Source organism: Eumetopias jubatus, unplaced genomic scaffold, assembly GCF_037043125.1.
Source record: "Eumetopias jubatus isolate StellerSeaLion01/CBP00866 unplaced genomic scaffold, mEumJub1_p1.0 scaffold_10, whole genome shotgun sequence".
Taxonomy (NCBI): domain Eukaryota; kingdom Metazoa; phylum Chordata; class Mammalia; order Carnivora; family Otariidae; genus Eumetopias; species Eumetopias jubatus.
Genome location: NW_028274816.1, coordinates 127764730 through 127783669, shown reverse-complemented (window position 1 = coordinate 127783669; position 18940 = coordinate 127764730). Strand labels below are relative to the sequence as shown.

Genomic DNA, 18940 nt, shown 5'->3' with positions numbered 1-18940 from the left:
AGAAATGGGAGAACTATTTTTGTATTTAGCTTAAATAAGTTGAGTTAAAATAAGATATAATAAAACAAGGTAAAAAAGAACTATTGATTGATTGATTGATTACTTAGTAGACTCCACACCCAGCATGGAGCCCAACATAGGGCTCAAACTCACAACGCTGACATCAAGAGATCAAGACCTGAGCTGAGATCAAGAGTCAGACACTCAACCAACCGACTGAGCCACCTGGGCACTCCAATAAAATATAATTTTAAAACCCCAAACTAAGTATACATCTATATCTATCTATCAAAAACCTTGAGTTCACTCTGAAACCTTCAATTATAATCCAGAATCACAGACTTCTCCCTTGGCTATCTCCCAGAGCCTTCAACATATTTATTAGATCAATTCCCCTCATACGTAATCAATCTCCTGTCACCACCTGCCACTGCTACACACATGGACACTCTCCTCCAAATGCTCAAATTCCAAACCCAGTTCTAAGACCACTACCACCCTATTACAAACAAGCACCCTCCTCTCCCCCAACAACCTGTTCCTGTGCCGGATCCCCACAACACCCCCAGATTCCTTCATCACTTGCTCAGGATCCAACAGCCATACAGACTCTTGCCTCACCCTACTCAGGCTCTGACAACCCATTCTGGACCGCAGCCACCCTCTCCCCATGTGTTCTCCTTACCTGGTCTCCAACCCCCTGTCCAGCCCACGACCTTCCTCACTTTGGGCTAACACCTGGTTCCGGGCCATCACCACCACCACCACCATCCCTCCCTTGCAAACATCTATCTTGCTCGGCCCCACCTAATGGCTGTGGACTGAATTACTCAGGAAGGAAGACAGCAGTAACAATATATATGTTGTCATTCCACTATCAAAATTATTTCTATCCACCAATTATTGATAAATACGCACTGTGAGATATCTGGAATGATGCTCACTAAATCATAGTATGGTTATTTCTGAGTTGTATGAATTTTAGACAATTTTTTCCTTCTTTGTACCTTTTATTGCACTGCTTGAATCGATGATTCTGTGTGTCATTTTTATTAAAATACTCATATTCCCTAAAAATTTGAATACACAAAGAGGTACAAATATATTCTAAGAAGCGCTGGTGAAAAATTTTAAAAAGTGAAATGCTATATAATATTAAATGTTAACTATATTATGGTAAATCTATACAATGACATACTAAGTAATATATGACATAGAGAGGGGACGCCTGGGTGGCTCAGTTGGTCAAGCATCTGCCTTTGGCTCAGGTCATAATCCCAGGGTTCCGGGATCGAGTCCTGTATCGGGCTCCTTGCTCAGCAGGGAGCCTGCTTCTTCCTCTGCCTACTCTGCCTGCCGCACCCCCCCCCAAATTTTATATATATATATATGACATAGAGGTTTATCTAGAGACATGTAAAAATGACCACTATTAAAAAAGAGAGTATTATAAAACCATATTATGAATTTTTTAAAGGAAAATACAAATTTGTAAGTACTTACATTTATAGAAAAATTCTGGAAGGATAGCAACAAAATTTTTAAGAATAGTGATTTGTAGGCAGTCAAATTACAGTTATTTTCGAGTATGTGAGCTTTGTTGTTGTTGTTTTTTATTTTTTTTTTAAGTAAGCTCCACACCCAATGTGGGGCTAGAACTCACAACCCCAAGTTGCATACTCTACTGACTGAGCCAGCCCTTATTCATTTGAGTTTTTATAATTTATGTATATATTACTTGTATAATAAAAGTTGTTTTACAAAACACAATGACAAGAACACAAAATTCTGTCAGGGCAAAGATCCTACTACATGATATAGAGAACTGTCAACCTAGAATTCTACACCTAGTTAAACTCATTTAACTGAGAATGAAACAGACATTTTTATTTTTTTTTTATTTTTTTTTTAAAGATTTTATTTTATTATTTATTTGAGAGAGAGAGAATGAGAGATAGAGAGCACGAGAGGGAAGAGGGTCAGAGGGAGAAGCAGACTCCCCACAGAGCAGGGAGCCTGATGTGGGACTCGATCCCGGGACTCCAGGATCATGACCTGAGCTGAAGGCAGTTGCTTAACCAACTGAGCCACCCAGGCGCCCGAAACAGACATTTTTAGATGACAGATTTTTATCATTCACAATCCTCCCCTATAAGAGTTGCTAAAAAAGGGGCGCCTGGGTGGCTCGGCTGGTTAAGCGTCTGCCTTCGGCTCAGGTTGTGATCCCAGGGTGCTGGGATCGAGCCCTGCATCGGGCTCCCTGCTCAGCTGGGAAGCCTGCCTCTCCCTCTCCCACTCCCCCTGCTTGTGTTCCCTCTCTCACTGTGTCTCTCTCTGTCAAATAAATAAATAAAATCTTAAAAAAGAAAAAGAGCTGCTAAAAGATATTCTTCAGGAAAATGAGAACTGAACTAAAAAGAAAGGAGTGTGATGAAGGAGACAAAGGGAGACTCTCTGGGTAAGTCTAAGTAATTGCTGTCTATATAGAGAATACGCTAATCCAAGGAAATAAAAACAAAGTTGAGCTAAAACACTAAACATTGACCATTTTGAGAGCTTTGCTTTATTTGAGAGGATTGTAAAAATACAGACCTATTTTAGAATATCTGTTAATTCACATACGGATTTTTTAAAATGTAAGAATATCCGCAAAACAAAACAAAACAAACAAAAACACAGCACAAATATATTTCAAACCAGTAGAGGAAAAAAATTTAAGGAAAAAAATCAATCCAAGGCAAGAAAAAATAAAGCAAAAACATGGTAAAAACACAAAAATTAGAAAAAAAATCAATAATAAATTAAGCAGAATAAACTCACCAACTAAATCTCAAACTGATTTCTAAAATCATATGCTGTTTATAAAAGACATCCAAGGTTAAGAACAGAGAAACTGAAAGTTAAAAGGACAATGATACAGCAAACAAATACAAAGCAAAACGTACAAATACTGTAACATACATTGACATACCCTTATTAAGAGGGGAATGCTTATTACATTTGTTTCCCATGTATTCTGTGATTGGAAATAAAAAGCTTAAAAGGCTCTCCCCAATAAAAAAATGTCCTATTTTAGCAACAGTTACCCAGGAATAACAGTGCTGCTCACCACTGCACCTTGAGCGTGTAGCATCTGTCAGTACTCAGCATACTCTATATTGGCTGAATAAAGTTTACCATGAAACATTCAAGATTGCAAAAAAGGGGCAGCATCACATAATTAATTACATCATTTTTGCTCTTATAAGTAACCCCTTTTCATTAACACATACTTCAAAAGAGAATCTTAAAACCAGTGCTTCTGAAGAAATTAGAAATAAAAGTTCTGCATTCTGCTTTAATCTCCTGCTTTGAAATTTCCAATCTGTTTCCATTATTTCTCTTCCTTTGGTGCCATGTTTTAGTCACCCGAGTTCAAATCTCAATAGCTGTAAACTCTTAGCTGAAAGCTCCTCGTTGTCTTTGATTCTTAAATGAATTTTGGCATCCAGTGGATTTCTCTGTAGAAAAATTAGTCCCCATTCTACAACACAATAAAACCAAAGAAAACCCCCCAAAACAAAGAAAAATACCACATACCTTCCATCTTTCAGAGTGTTAACAATGAATCGGTTAATCTGGCAAATACAATTGCTAGACAATTGTTCTTTCTCAACCAGAGGGTTCAACTGTGTTGCCAACATGAAAGCTGAAAAGCACAGAGATTACTTTAGTTCCCACAACACTTCAGTCATGACAATCTGAAAGCTGATCACACCTGGACTAGCAAAGGAAAACAATGCCTTGAATATGTTTCTGAAATTAAAACAACTCAGATTCTGCAGAGTGAAAAACAATATAATTTACCGTGTTAAACATCTGCTGGTACTTTGAAATGTATTTCTTAAAGTGCCCAAAATAATTTTTTCCATCATTCAGGTTTCATGACAAAGACTAAAAAGTCTTTTCCATGTTCTTCACCTTGTGACTAGAGATAGCAAGCAATATTCTGCAAATTCTTTCTCCCTTGTAAAGTTTCCAACACAGAAATAAATCCCCAAAAAGGCAAGTATAGACAACTAACCCATTATATTCACTAAATGTCAATACCATCCTGAGGGAAATTAATCAAAGAAAACAGAGCACCAGTTAGAGAAAATTAATTAAGCCAAGTGGCTGCTTTCCACTAGATCTAGTCTATTGTTAGAATGCTCTCTGCCGGGGCCTGGGTGGCTCAGTCGTTAAGCGTTCGGGTCAGGTCATGATCCCAGAGTCCTGGGATCAAGTCCCACATCGGGCTCCGTGCTCAGTGGGAAGCCTGCTCTCCCTCTCCCACTCCCCAGCTTGTGTTCCTGCTCTCGCTGTCTCTGTCTCTGTCAAATAAATAAATAAAATCATTAAAAAAAAAAAAAAAGAATGCTCTCTGCCAGCCGTAATTCTGTGTGAATGAAGTGCATGGCCAAGCAAATGTACATTTCTGAAATGCCCCAAATTATCGCAATCGAAGTGCTGGGTGTTCTTTTATTATTTAAATGCAAATTCCTAGATTTATACACCATACTTACAGGATAGAGTGTTCAATCCATCACTCATAAGCAGTCGATAACGGGGTGGACTACTCCCTGTAATAATGGGACGGATGTTCTAGGATAGAAAACTTGATTCATTAGTTGGGTTGTCTTCCCAGTCCCAGGGATAAGTAAACTTAAGTGGCAGGAGAGTGGGTTTGCCATTAGTTCAACAAACACTGAACTGCTTGCCCATTCTCTTGACACCTAAATCCAAGCAAAAGAAAATTGGATTTGATGATTTTCCCACCACCGTCTCTGTATTAACATTATTAAACACAACATAGTTGAGAATAAAATGAGTTTCAATTCTCTTCTGTTCTCTCTCAACTCAAATTTGATTGAAAATTAATTTTAAAAAAGATACAAGGCACCTGATATATATAAGGAGCTACACAGAAAACATGCTAAAAATACAAAATGGAAAAAAAAATATCCTTGCCCTGGAGGGGCTCACAAATGAGGTGGAGACAGAGGCAAAGAGACATAGAGAGTTATGCACATGACATGGGGACACAGCTAAGACGTTTATCACAACCTGAAGGAAATCAGAAGCAGTTCTCCAAAGGAAGTAAAGTACATAAACAGAGCTTTAAGATGAATGGCAGTGAGTTTGGGAGTAACTCAGGGAGATCATTAAGCCTATGACTCAGAATCTGCAGGTATGAGCCAGGATGCTGCTTCTATGCATTTTTTAAATTCCCACTAAAATTTGAGAACCCTTTAAATGAATGATAGGGTTAATGATGAGTTTTAAGCAGATATGTTCATTGCAGGCCCACATAAGGCAGACTTGAGCAAGACAAACCTTAGGGCAGGAAGAAAAGGAGGCAGTGGTAATGATGGGTAGCACTACAGTATCCATCAACTGTGGAAAGAATAGAAGGCAAAGCCTTTGGCTAGCATAATACTGGGGGAAAAAAAAAGGCCTGTTTCCTCTCTTAGGGTTACAACAAGACTGGCCTATTTTTTGGGATGATGAAGAGAATTTCCTAAAGTGGACGAATCTGTGTGTGCTTCATCAAATGTAATTTGTAATTACATAAAAGTTTTTAAAATGTGTGACATAAAATATTCAAAGGTACTCACAATGACTTGGAGGATGGGTTTTATGGATGTATCTCCCTGTTGCATTATGACCTGAAAGAGTAAAAACAGAATGAGATATACATTCAAATCATGACCAAAATCTGACATATTTTTACAGTTTGGTATTTGGAATAAACTACAGATAACATTACTAAAGAGGCTTTTTGGAGCTTATCATTTGAAAATCCAGTTTAAGTTTTATCACTACAGACAAATCATAAAATAAGTGGGATACATGCTTACCAACAAGGATATACTACTACATCCAAAATAAAGGCATCACATATGTACTCATTATTCAGAACAGCGCATTAATTTGACTATAGTGCCCATTAATAGAGAATTAGATAAGTATGGTAAATCCTTAGAGTATTATGCAGCCTTAAAAAGATGTTTATAGGGCGCCTGAGTGGCTCAGTCGTTGAGTGTCTGCCTTCGGCTCAGGTCATGATCCCAGGGTCCTGGGATCGGGCCCCGCATCACGCTCCCTGCTCTGCGGGAAGCCTGCTTCTCCCTCTCCCACTCCCTCTGCTTGTGTTCCCTCTTTTGCTGTGTCTCTCTCTGTCAAATAAATAAATAAAATCTTAAAAAAAAAAAAGATGTTTATATAATGCTGGTTGTCTCTTGTGAGAGAACTGAGGAGTGGGGGCCACATGTGGGAGGCAGACCTCATACTGAATCTTCTTTTCACACCTTTTGAATTTTAAATCTCTTGACTCTATTAGCAATTATGAAAATAATATCTAAAATAAGGGGCGCCCGGGTGGCTCAGTTAGTTAAGCATCTGACTCTTGACTTTGGCTCAGGTCGTGATCTCAGGGTCGTGAGATGGAACCCTACATCAGGCTCCAGACTAAGATTCTCTCCCCTTTTCCTTCTCTCTCTGCCCCTACCCCCAAATAATATCTAAAAAAAAAAAACAAAAAAACACCAGAATATCAACCAGGCTTTTAGTTTGTGTTTAAAAAGCCATCATTTAAAGGTAACCATCAGGGGGTGCCTGGATAGCGCAGCCAGTTAAGCATCAGGCTCTTGGTTTCGGCTCGGGGCTTGGGTCATGATCTCGGGGTCTTGGGATCAGGCCCCTCGTCGGGCTCCTCGGTCAGCACAGAGTCTGCTTAGGTTTCCCTCTCCCTCTGTCCCTCCTCCCCACTCTTGTGCATGTGCTCTTTCTCTCTCTCAAATAAATAAAATAAATCTTAAAAAAATAAATAAATAAAGGTAATCATCAGAAAAACTAACAGCAGTGAAGACTGGTTCTCTGGCCTCTAATTTTGCCCATGCTGAAATAAATGGTACAGGGGCGCCTGGGTGGCTCAGTCGTCAAGCGTCTGCCTTTGGCTCAGGTCATGATCCCTGGGTCCTGGGATCAAGCCCCGCATCAGGCTCCCTGCTCAGTGGGGGGCCTGCTTCTCCCTCTCCCACTCCCCCTGCTTATATTCCCTCTCGCTGGCTCTCTCTCTGTCAAATAAATAAAAATCTTTTTTAAAAAAATGAAATAAATGGTACCAGACTAGCTCTTCCAACCACCAACTAAAAAACTGGACAAAAATATATAAACTGTTTTCAAATACAGGACAACAGGTAGAGAAAGACTGTGATCACTGAAATGATCGGAACCCTATGATCATCCTGGCTTTTGGCACAGAGGCACTTTTAGACCACAGCATGGACGAGGGAACCCAAGAAGAACGTGGTAGCCCTACTGAGCACAGATCAGAGTTCAGAGAGATGAGTTAGCTGGATTTCATGGATGCAGAGTACCAGAGATGAGGGAGCTACACAGAGAAAGACCTTCAATAACCTACACACGAATTCCTTTGAGTCTCTAGCTGAGTTCTAAGTTGTGCATACACAGAATGAGATTCTACAAGGCCAGGCAAAGAGTAAATATTAGAGAGCTATAAACTGAAAAATTAGTGGAGCTCACACAGGCTGGAATACAGATGAGTTCTAATCAGCCAGAAGACAGAAAACTCAATAAACATCTGCTGCATTCAGCAGAAAATCCCAGAAAGGACATGCTTTAGAAACAGAACTAAACTAGACCAAAGTAAAAGCTATTCTAGACCCATTCCAGTCTCTGAGGGATCAGCTGATTTGCAAGTAAATTAACAGTCTGCCAAAACAACTCAATATTCTTTTTTAAGACTTATTTATTTATTTGAGAGAGAGAGCCAGCGGGCACAGGCATGCATGCACAAGTGGGAGGGGCAGAGGGAGAGGTTCTCAAGCAGATTCCAAGCTGAGCGTGGAGCCCAACACAGGGCTCAATCTCATGACCTGAGCCGAAACCAAGAGTCAGATGCTTAACCAACTGCACCACCCAGGTGCCCCACAACTCACTATTCTTTAAAGAAATTTTAAAATACTCTATGTAACAGTGTGGGAAGTAGGCAAAAAGTACTTTCACTGCACACTGGAATGTTGGCTGTCACTCCGAGGAAAAGCACTTGTGCCATTGAGTTGTGAGTTGAACCAACTGCTTTTTTACACAACACCATTTTTACCTGCAAGGCCAAATGACAAACTGGTTATTCAAACTTCAGAATTTAGTAAATATTTTCTCAAAAATAAGGTGAACCTGTTTTCAAGGAAAACGACAGTTACTGCCAGTTATACAAGGGTTTTTTAGTGAAAATCAGAACTTTTGAAAACTTCTATTCGCCAACAATGAGCTTTACAGCTTCTCAATGCTTACAAACTTTTCTGATTAGTGAGATTAATAAGCATGAATTTTTGTTATATAATGAAACATACCAATATTTGGAAGATCTGCATAATGCAATGAGCCAGCATTTTCCAAATGACCAATGCATGACATTATGAATAATGCATAGGCAAAAGATCCATTCAAAATGCAAGACAGACCAATTCTTTTTTTTTTTTTTTTATTTAAGAGAGCGAGAGAGAGCAAGCATGAGCGGGAGGAGGGGCAGAAAGAGAGGGAGAAGCAGACTCCCTGATGATCAGAGAGCCCAACACGGGGCGAGATCCCTGGGATCATGACCCGAGCAGAAGGCAAACGCTTAACAACTGGGCCTCCCAGGTGCCCCAAGATAGACCAATTTAACATTCCAACTAACCTTTAAGAAACTACCATTTGGGGCACCTGGGTGGCTCAGTCAGTTAAGCGACTGCTTTTGGCTCAGGTCATGATCCTGGAGTCCCGGGATCGAGTCCCGCATCGGGCTCCCCACTCGGCAGGGAGTCTGCTTCTCCCTCTGACCCTCCCCCTTCTCATGTGCTCTCTCTCTCTCTCTCAAATAAATAAATAAAATCTTAAAAAAAAAAGAAACTATCATTTGTTGAGTTTGATACAGTATTAGAGAAAAGCTTTGTCTACTCACAACCATTTCTGACACCGTATGTGTGGGTTTTCCACATGAAGGAACTCTCTGTAGACACCAAGTGTGTCCTACAATCAATTCTGACACTAGAGTTAGTGTACACCCCATAGGTTAGAGGCTCAGTCCCACAAGACCTCCCTTGCTTACTTCAGATACCCACCTCAAGTAGTGGGTCCTTAAGATGCCCACACTTCTGCCTTACTTGCCTACAAATTGGGGGTTCCTATGACCCCCTCCTCAGGCTCAAAGAACTCAGAGAATCACTTTACTGGTTTATTATAAAAGATATTATAAAGGATACAAATGAACCACCAGATGAAGAGGTACATAGGGCAAGGTCTGGAAGGGTACTGAGCATAGGAATTTCTGTCCCTGTGTGGAATTTGGGGTGTGTGACCCTCCTGGCATGTAGATGTGTTCACCAACGTGGAAGCTCTCTGATTCCTGCTGTTTAGGGGTTTTCTGAAGGTCCCATTACATAGGCACGATTGATTAAATCACTGGCCATTGGTGACTAGATCAATCTTCTGACTCTCTGGGGGACAGTGGCAGGGCAGGGGGGAGTTTAGGGTTGAAAGTTCCAACCCTTTCTTTTTTTTTAAGATTTATTTATTTGAGAGAGAGAGCATGTGTGTGTGTGCGCATGAGCATGAGTGGGAGGGGTAGAAGGAAAGGGAGAGAGAATCTCAAGCCGACTCTGCACTGAGTGCAGAGCTGGATGTGGGGCTTGATCCCAGGACCCTGAGATCATGACCTGAGCTGAAACCAAGAGTCAGATGCTCAACTGACTATGCCACTCAGGTGCCCCAAGACCAAATATATGTTTCTTACTATATTATAGTATTACAATATCACAAGGATCAAAAAAAGAAGCCTGAAATATTAAAATACTCCCTCTTTTTCCAACTACATACCTGAGGCCAGATTTCCTTTATATAGATCACCCCCCCAAAAAAATCAATATACCGAATACAGAAGCTATTATGAAAATCTAGCTCCCATATCTTCTAAAGCCAGATGCTAAAGCAATGTGCAAAAATGTAAAACAATATCAATTTTCTATCTGTTTTGAAATATATAGCTGTTTTCCACCATTTATGTTAGCAGAAGTTTATCACTATCTTAAATGTATAAATATTTTTATAAAATATCTCAGTTATAATTTCAAATATGGTAAGGTAGATATCTCACACACAAAAAAAAGTTCTTGGGGGTAGAGGGGCAATGATTTTTTAAGAGTATTCTAAGATCAGGGTGCCTGAGTGGCTCAGTCTGTCAAGATCTTGATCTTGGCTCAGGTCATGATCGTAGGCCCGTGTCAGGCTCAGGGGCACAGGGCATGGGGCACTGGGCATGCAGTCTGCTTGAGACGCTCTTCCTCTGTCCCTCACCCTGCTTGAGCACATGCTCACTCTCTCTCTGTCTCTCTCTAAAATAAGTAAATAGATAAAACCTTTAAATAAAAAGAGTATTCTAAGATCAAAATGTTTGATGTTGAGTGTAGCATAACATAGAGTTGTCCAATTGCTGTGTTATGCACCTGAAACTAAGATAATGTTGTGTATCCACCGCACTTAATAAAAAAAAAAAGAGAACCACCGCGTTTTAGACTAAATATTTGTGTCTCCCCTCCCCCAATTCATATGTTGAAGTCCTAAGCCCCAGTGTGATGGGAGCCTTTGGAGGTACTTAGATTTTTTTTTTTTAAGATTTTATTTATTTATTTGCCAGAGAGAAAGGGAGAGTACAAGCAGGGGGAGGGGCAGGCAAAGAGAGAAGCAGACTCCCCGCTGAGCCAGGAGCCCGATGTGGGGCTGGATCCCAGGACTCTGGGATCATGACCTGAGCCGAAGGCAGCCGCTTAACCATCTAAGCCACCCAGGCGCCCCTGGAGGTACTTAGTTTTAATGAGGTCATGAGGGTGAAGACCCCATATCAGAATTATTGCCCTTAGAGGAGGAACAGACAGCAGAGCTCTCTCTTCCCACAAAGACGCAGTCATGGGAGCATACAGTGAGATGGCAGCTTCCAGCCAGGAACACAGCCCTCACCCAGAACTGAATCTGCTGGCACCTCAATCTCAGATTTCCTGGCCTCTATGAAAATGAAATCTGTTGTTCGCACCACCCAGTCTATTTTATAATAGTAGTCCGAACTAAGATGAAGTGCTCTAAAGCAATCCTTAAAAAAGTAAAGCAAAGAATACAGCTAACAAATCAATAGTGGAAATAAATTCAAATCATAAAAAATACTCAATCCAGAAGTCAGGAAAAGCTAAACAACCACAACAACAAACAGATGGGAAAAGTAGCAAAATGAAAAATTTAAACCTAAACATGTAACTATATTAAGTGTAAATGGTTCAAGTACTCCAATTAAAAGGCAGAAACTGTCAGGATGAATAAGATCCAACTATTTGCTGTCTACAAGAAATGTACTTCAAATATAAAGAGACAGGTTAAAAATGAAACATTGGAAAAAGATGTATCATTACTGGCAGGCAAAGAAGGCTTCAGGACAAGGAATATTACCAGAGATAAAAAAGGACATTTCATAATAATGGGGTTGATTCCTGAAGAAGACACAATGATAAATGTATGCACCTAATAACAAAGTTTCAAAATACATGAAGCAAAAACCTACAGAATTAAAAGGAGAAATAGAGAAGTTCACCATTATCATTGGTGGTTTCAACACTCTTCTTTCAGTTAATGATAGGGCAAATAGACAAAAAAATATGTAGAACAATATGAAAGATTAAACTATCAACCAACTTGACCTAATTAGATAATCTAACAATTGCAAAATACACAGTCTTTTAAGTGCACCTATAACATTTTCATCAAGATTCCATATGCTGGGAAATAAAACAAGTCTCAGTAAATGTTAAAAGACTGAATTCAGAGAGGATGTTATTTGACCACACTGGAATTAAACTAAAAATCCTAACAATAGGATATCTAGAAAACTTCCAAATACTTGGAAATTAAACAGTAAACTTTTTTTTTTTTTTAAGTAATCTCTATACCCAACTTGGGGCTTGAACTCACAACTCAGAGATCAAGAGTCGCATGCTCTACCTATTGAGCCAGGAAGGTACCCTGTAAACAATAAACTTCTAAATAACCCATTTGTTGAAAAAGAAACCACAAGAGAAAATATAAAGTATTACTAGCAGAATGAAAATGAAAATACAATCTATCTAAATGTATGGTACTCACTAGAGAAATGCTTAGAGGGAAAATTAAAGCTTTAAATGATTAAAGAAAAAAGGTCCAAAATCAATTATCTAAGCTTCCACCATAAGAAGCCAGAAAAAGAATAAACTAAACTCAAGCATGTAGAAGGAAGAAATGAAAGAGAGCAAAAATCAATAAAATAGAAAATGGATAAGCAACAGGAAAAAACAATTGAACCAAAAGCTGGATCTTTGAAAAGATCAACAAAATTGATAAACCTCTAACTAGTCTGATCAAGAAAAAGAAAACAAATATTCTCAATATCAGAAATGAAAAATGCAAAAAAAAATGAAAAATGCATCACAATGAATCACATATATATTAGATTATACATATACGAGATAACTTTATGAAAAAACTTAGATTAAATGGGTAAGTCCCTTGAAAAACACAAAGTATCAAAACTAACATACAAAATGTAGAGATTCTAGATAGAAATATATCCATTAAAGAAACTGAATTTATAATTTAAAATATTCCAACAGAGAGAACACTAGTCCAGATGGCTTTATTGGTAAATTTTGTCTAACGTGTAAAGACAAAAAAATATCAATCTTGCATAAACTATGTCAGGCAATAGAGGAGAATACTTTCCAACTCATTTTATGATGTTAGAAAAAACAAAGTCATTCTAAGAAAGAAAACTAATTGGGGCGCCTGGGTGGCTCAGTCGTTAGGCATCTGCCTTCAGCTCAGGTCATGAACCCAGGGTCCTGGGATCGAGCCCCACATCAGGCTCCCTGCTTGGGGGGAAGCCTGCTTCTCCCTCAGCCACTCCCCCTGCTTGTGTTCCCTCTCTCACTGTATCTCTTTCTGTTTAAAAATAAAATAAAATAATAAAAAAAGAAAAATAAAAAAGAAAACTACAGACCTATATACAACTCATTAATGGAAATGCAAAATACCACTATACACTCACTAGGATAAACTTAAAAAGACTGACAAAACTAACTGTTGGCAAGGATATGGAGCAACTAGAATTCTCACAAGCACTTTGGAAAACAGTTTAGCAATTTCTTTTTTTTTTTTTTTAAAGATTTCATTTATTTATTTGAGAGAGAGAGAATGAGAGCACGAGAGGGAAGAGGGTCAGTGGGAGAAGCAGACTCCCTGCTCAGCAGGGAGCCCGATGCGGTACTCGATCCCGGGACTCCAGGATCATGACCTGAGCTGAAGGCAGTCGCTTAACCAACTGAGCCACCCAGGCGCCCCAGTTTAGCAATTTCTTATATTCACTTAACGTATAACCCAGCAATTACACTCCTAGGCATTTATCCCAGAGAAGTGAAAATATATTTCCACAAAAAGACGTGTACATAAATGTTCATACCATCTTCATTCATAATAGCCAAAAAATGAAAATAACTCAAATGTTTAACAGTACCAGGTCAATTAAACAAATTGTGTTTATTCACACAATAGAGTACTACACAGCAATAAAAGGTGCAAACTACTGAGATGACATTTTGCTGAGACAAGCCAGATACAAGTTTACATGAAGTTTCAGAATGGTCAAAACTAACCTTTAGAGATAAAAACCAGAAGTCAAAACTCTGGTTTACCTAGGCTGGAAGCAAGGACTAGGGAAGGAACAGGAGATTGGAATGGTGTATACATTTGCCAAAGCTCATCAAACTGAAAACATCTTGATGAGCTTTTATTATATACATTATATACATTACAGTTTTTATTAAGTGTAAATCCCATTGAATTTCAGTAAAGATGATTTTTTTAAGTTCCTAGGGAACAGAACTTGGGCAGGGTGGAGGAAAAAGTCAGTAATTTCTTAAAACACCTTTCTGTTCTATTTGATTTTAAAACCACACGCATGTATTAATTTATTATTCTTTTTAATTTGTGTCATCATAAAGTGATTATAAGATTAAATCTTCTGGGACATACAATATGATATGTACACTTAAGACAAAATTGCCTTAAATTTTCCAAATTAACATTACCTATAAAAACACAAAGTAAACCCAATTTAAAAAATGGGCAAAAGGCTTTAGAACAGACATTTTCCAAAGACCTACAGATGGCCAATAGATACAAAGAATCTTCAACATCACTAATCATCATGGAAATGCAAATCAAAACCACAATCAGATTGAGTATTATCAAAAAGACAAAAAGTATGAAGTGTTGGCAAAGATGTGGATGAAAGGGAACCCTTGTACACTGTTGGTGGGGAACATAAATTGGTGCAGCCACTATGGAAAACAGTATGGAGGCTCCTCAAAAAATTAAAAATCAAAACCACCATATGATCCAGCAGTTCAACTTCCGGGTATGTACCTGAAGAAAACCAAAACACCAATTCAAAGAGATATACGAACCCTATGTTCACTGCAGCATTACTTATAATATCCAAGATTAAGAAGCAACCTAAGTGTCCATAAAGAGATGAACGGATAAAGACATAAAGATAAAGACACACACACACACACACACACACACACACACACACACACACACACACACACAGGAGTATTACTCAACCATAAAAAAGAATGAAATCTTACCACTTGTGACAACAAGATGGACCTAGACAGTATTATGCTAAATGAAATAAGCCTGACAGAGAAGACAAATAACATATGATTTCATGTTGAATCTATAAAACAAAAAAAAAAAACAGAAACAAACTCATAGATACAGGAAACAAACTATTAGTTACACGAGTGGGGAGTGACTGGGGTGCGGGTGAAATGGGTGAAGGGAATTAAGAGGTTCAGGCTTGGGGCACCTGGGTGGCTCAGCTGGTTAAGCGTCTGCCTTTGGCTCAGGCTGAGATCTCAGGGTCCTGGGATCAAGCCCCACATTGGGCTCCCTGCTCAGCGGGAAGCCTGCTTCTCTCTCTCCCTCTGCCTGCCGCTTCCCCTGCTTGTGCTCTGTCAAATAAATAAATAAAATCCTTAAAAAAAAAAAAAGAGGTTTAGGCTTCCAGATATAAAATAAATGGGTCATGGGGATATAAAGCACAACACAGGGAAGTTAGTCAGTAACAATGTAATAACTTTGTGTGGTAACAGACAGTAACCAGATTTATTATGGGGATCATTTCCTAATGTATAAAAATGCCAAATCACTATGATGAACACCTGAAACTAATAGAATACTATATATCAATTATACTTCAATTAAAAAAATACTAAGCAACAGAATGTAGTCAAGGGCACATGCATTCAAATCTTCACCCCACTGACAAATTATTTAACTTCTCTGCACTTTAATTTCTTCATCTGTGAGATGCAGGTAATTATGGAAATCTACCTTACAGGGTTATTGTAAGTACTGACTATTATAGATTAAGTATCTGGCACATTGGAAAAGGCAAAAATATTAGTTCCTTTCCCTTTTCTTTATATTACCCAATAAATTAAGATACAAATGCTATTTATTCGATTTACCACAATACTTCCATGCATAATCTCTTCTTTTATATTAGCTCTTGCCCCAAATGTCTCTACTATTTATGTGTTAGTTGCTTACCCTTTGGGCCTGTGTCTTTTGAACTGAAATGATACTACTTGCTTTAGCTGATGATAATCAGAGTTGGCAAAGGTCCTCCACACTGTCACCACAAACACAAACATTTTCTTTGCCATTTATGAATAAAACTTAATACTTGACCTAACACTGGAAATATGTTTCCAAAGTTTTGAATACAGCAAAAACCAAGCAATCAAATTATTAACACCATAACCATTCTTTCTAAAAGTGAAGAACAAGAAAAATAAAAATAAATAAAAGTGAAGAACAATTCCTAATTTGTCTTAAAGGCACAAGGTGGGGCGCCTGGGTGGCTTAGTTACGCGCTCTTGCTCTCTCTCTCTTAAATTTTTTTAAAAGATTTTATTTATTTATTTGTCAGAGAGAGAGAGAGCACAAGCAGGGGAAGCAGCAGGCAGAGGGAGAAGCTGGCTTCCCACTGAGCAAGGAGCCTGATGCGGGCCTTGATGCCTGAACCCCAGGATCATGACCTGAGCTGAAGGTAGACACTCAACCCACTGAGCCGCCCAGGCATCCCAATAAATCTTTTTTTTTTAAAGCGCAAGGTAGCAGCTATAAGTAAATGAGAACTACAATTTTCAATCCCTTCTCAGGTTTAATTGTTCCTAATTTATTCAAATAGTCACTCCACTCTGCCAACTGTTCTTCCCCACTCATCTCTGTCCCTTTCTTTTCACTGCCTCATATGCAACTAGCAAACATTTACTGGATACCTAAAACTTGCCAGCACTGCTCCCGGTATTTAGGAGACTATTTTGAGCGAAAAAAGATGTTAATTTCAGGCCTCAAAGAATCTACAATCCAGTGGGGAAGACAGAAGGTAACTAATATTAGTCAAATAAAAAGTAAATAAGTATAAAATTACATCTGCGATTATTAATAAGAAATAACATATACTGAGCATTTACTGCGTACCAGGCATGGACTAAGCACTTTAAATGTAAAAGCTCACCTAATTCCCCACTAACCCTAGGCAATAGGTACCAGGTATCATTACCCTCATTTTACAGAAGAGAAAGGCAAAGTTTAGTATCTTGCCCAAAGTCACACAGCTAGTAAGCGAACAAGCAGGAGTTAGGGTCTCAAAATAAAGGGAATTAGGCTAGTAAGTCAAGGAAGGCTTCTCTGAAGAACTAACTGAGCTGAAATTTGAAGATTGTTAGCCAGGGAGGGGAGAGTGAAGAACCACACAGGGAGATGGGAAAAGAATGTACAAGAGTATGGAATATACCAGGAATTTATATTAAAAAAAAGAAAAAAGACGCAAAGAAATGGAAAGACATTCCATGCTCGCGGGTTAGAGGAATAAATAGTGTTAAAATGTCTATACTACCCAAAGCAATTTACACATTTAATGCAATCCCTATCAAAATGCCAATAACATTTTTCACAGAACTAGAATAATCCTAAAATTCATAAGGAACCACAAAAGACCTCAAATAGCTAAAGCAATCTTGAAAAAAACAAACCAGAGGCATCACAATTCCAGACTTCAAGTTATATTACAAAGCCATAGTCATCAAAACAGTATGGTACTGGCACAAAAACAGACACACAAATCAATGAAACAAAACAGAAAACCCAGAAATAAACCCACAATTATATGATCAATTAATCTTCAACGAAGGAGGAAAAGAATATACAATGGGAAAAAGACAAGTCTTCAACAAATTTTTTTGGGAAAACTGGACAGCAACATGCAAAAGAATGAAACTGGACCACTTTCTTACACCATACACAAACACAAACTCAAAATGAATTAAAGATCTAAATGTGAGACCTGAACCATAAGAATCCTAGAAGACAGCAGAAGCAGTAATTTCTCTAACATCAGCCATAGCAACATCTTTCTGGATAGGTCTCCTGAGACAAGGGAAATAAAAGCAAAAATAAACTACCGGGACTACATCAAAATAAAAAGCTTCTGCACAGCAAAGTAAACAGTCAACAAAACCAAAAGACAACCTACTGAATGGGAGAAGATATTTGAAAATAACAGATCTGATAAAGGCTTAATACCCAAAATATGTAAAGAACTGCTACAACTCAACACCCAAAACACAAATAACCCAATTAAAAAATGGACAGAAGACATGAACAGACATTTCTCCAAAGCAGACAGATGGCCAACACACATGCAAAAATGTTCATCATGACTCATCATCAGGGAAATGCATATCAAAACTACAGTGAGATATCACTTTACAGCTGTCAGAATGGCTAAAACCAACAACACAAGAAACAGTATTGGCAAGGATGATGTGAAAAAGGAACCCTCGTGCACTGTTGGGTGGGAATGCAAACAGGTGCAAAAACAGTATGGAGGTTCCTCAAAAAGTTAAAAATAGAACTACCTTAGGATCCAGTAATTGCACTATTGGGTAGTTTCCCAAAAATATGAAAACACTAATTCAAAAGGATACATGCACCCCATGTTTGTTGCAGCATTATTTACAATAGCCAAATTATGGAAGCAGCCCAAGTGTCCACTGGTAGATGAATGGATAAAGAAGATATGTTACATATACACAATGGAATATTATTCAGCCATAACAAAGAATAAAGTCTTGCCATTTGTAACAACATGGATGGAGCTAGAGAGTATAACGCTAAGCAAAGTAAGTCAGTCTGAGAGAGACAAATCCCATATGCTTTCATTCATACGAGCAATTTAAGAAACAAAACAAGTGAGCAAAGAAAAAAAAGGGAGAGACAAACCAAGAAACAGACTCTTAACTATAGAGAACAAACTGATGGTTACCAGAGAGAGGTGGGTGGGGGGATGGGGGAAATAGGCGAAGGGGATTAAAGAGTACACTTTTCATGAGCCCTGAGGAATGTACAGAATCGCTGAATCACTATATTGTACACTATATTGTACTCCCGCGGTTGCTAGACCCTGATAGCTCTGCTGCTAACCATACAGAACACTATATGTTAACTATACTGGAGTTAAAATTTAAAAAATAAAAAAACAACAACAAAAAGGTTGGAAAGGAAGGGAGAACAAGTGGGAATATGCAGTGATGGGAAGGTGTGTGGGCGTGGGAGGGGAGGTTATGCTGGGTGGAAGTCAGTAGTCCAGGCAAGAAACAATGGTGCCAGAGTGGAAGAAGAGAAGTAGATGGATTTAAGAGGTATGTGTGGAGGTAAAACACCAGATTGGGTAATGGACTGAACATCTAAGGTGATGGAAGTTTGC

General features: G+C 38.6%; 1 protein-coding gene across 2 annotated transcripts in view; it reads right to left on the bottom strand.

Annotated features, from left to right (window-relative positions):
• Window positions 1-18940, bottom strand: part of RPA1 (replication protein A1) — a 74827-nt gene that overhangs the window by 54870 nt on the left and 1017 nt on the right. The window contains exons 2-5 of one of the 2 annotated variants that reach the window (XM_088028407.1): window positions 8147-8220; window positions 5637-5687; window positions 4545-4623; window positions 3580-3688 (exon numbers count right to left, since the gene is read on the bottom strand). In XM_088028407.1, coding sequence (XP_087884533.1) covers window positions 3580-3688; window positions 4545-4623; window positions 5637-5681 — 233 coding nt within the window. In that variant the 5' untranslated portion in view covers window positions 5682-5687; window positions 8147-8220. The remainder of the gene's footprint in view (window positions 1-3579; window positions 3689-4544; window positions 4624-5636; window positions 5688-8146; window positions 8221-18940) is intronic. The other variant, XM_028109368.2, reaches the window with a different exon arrangement.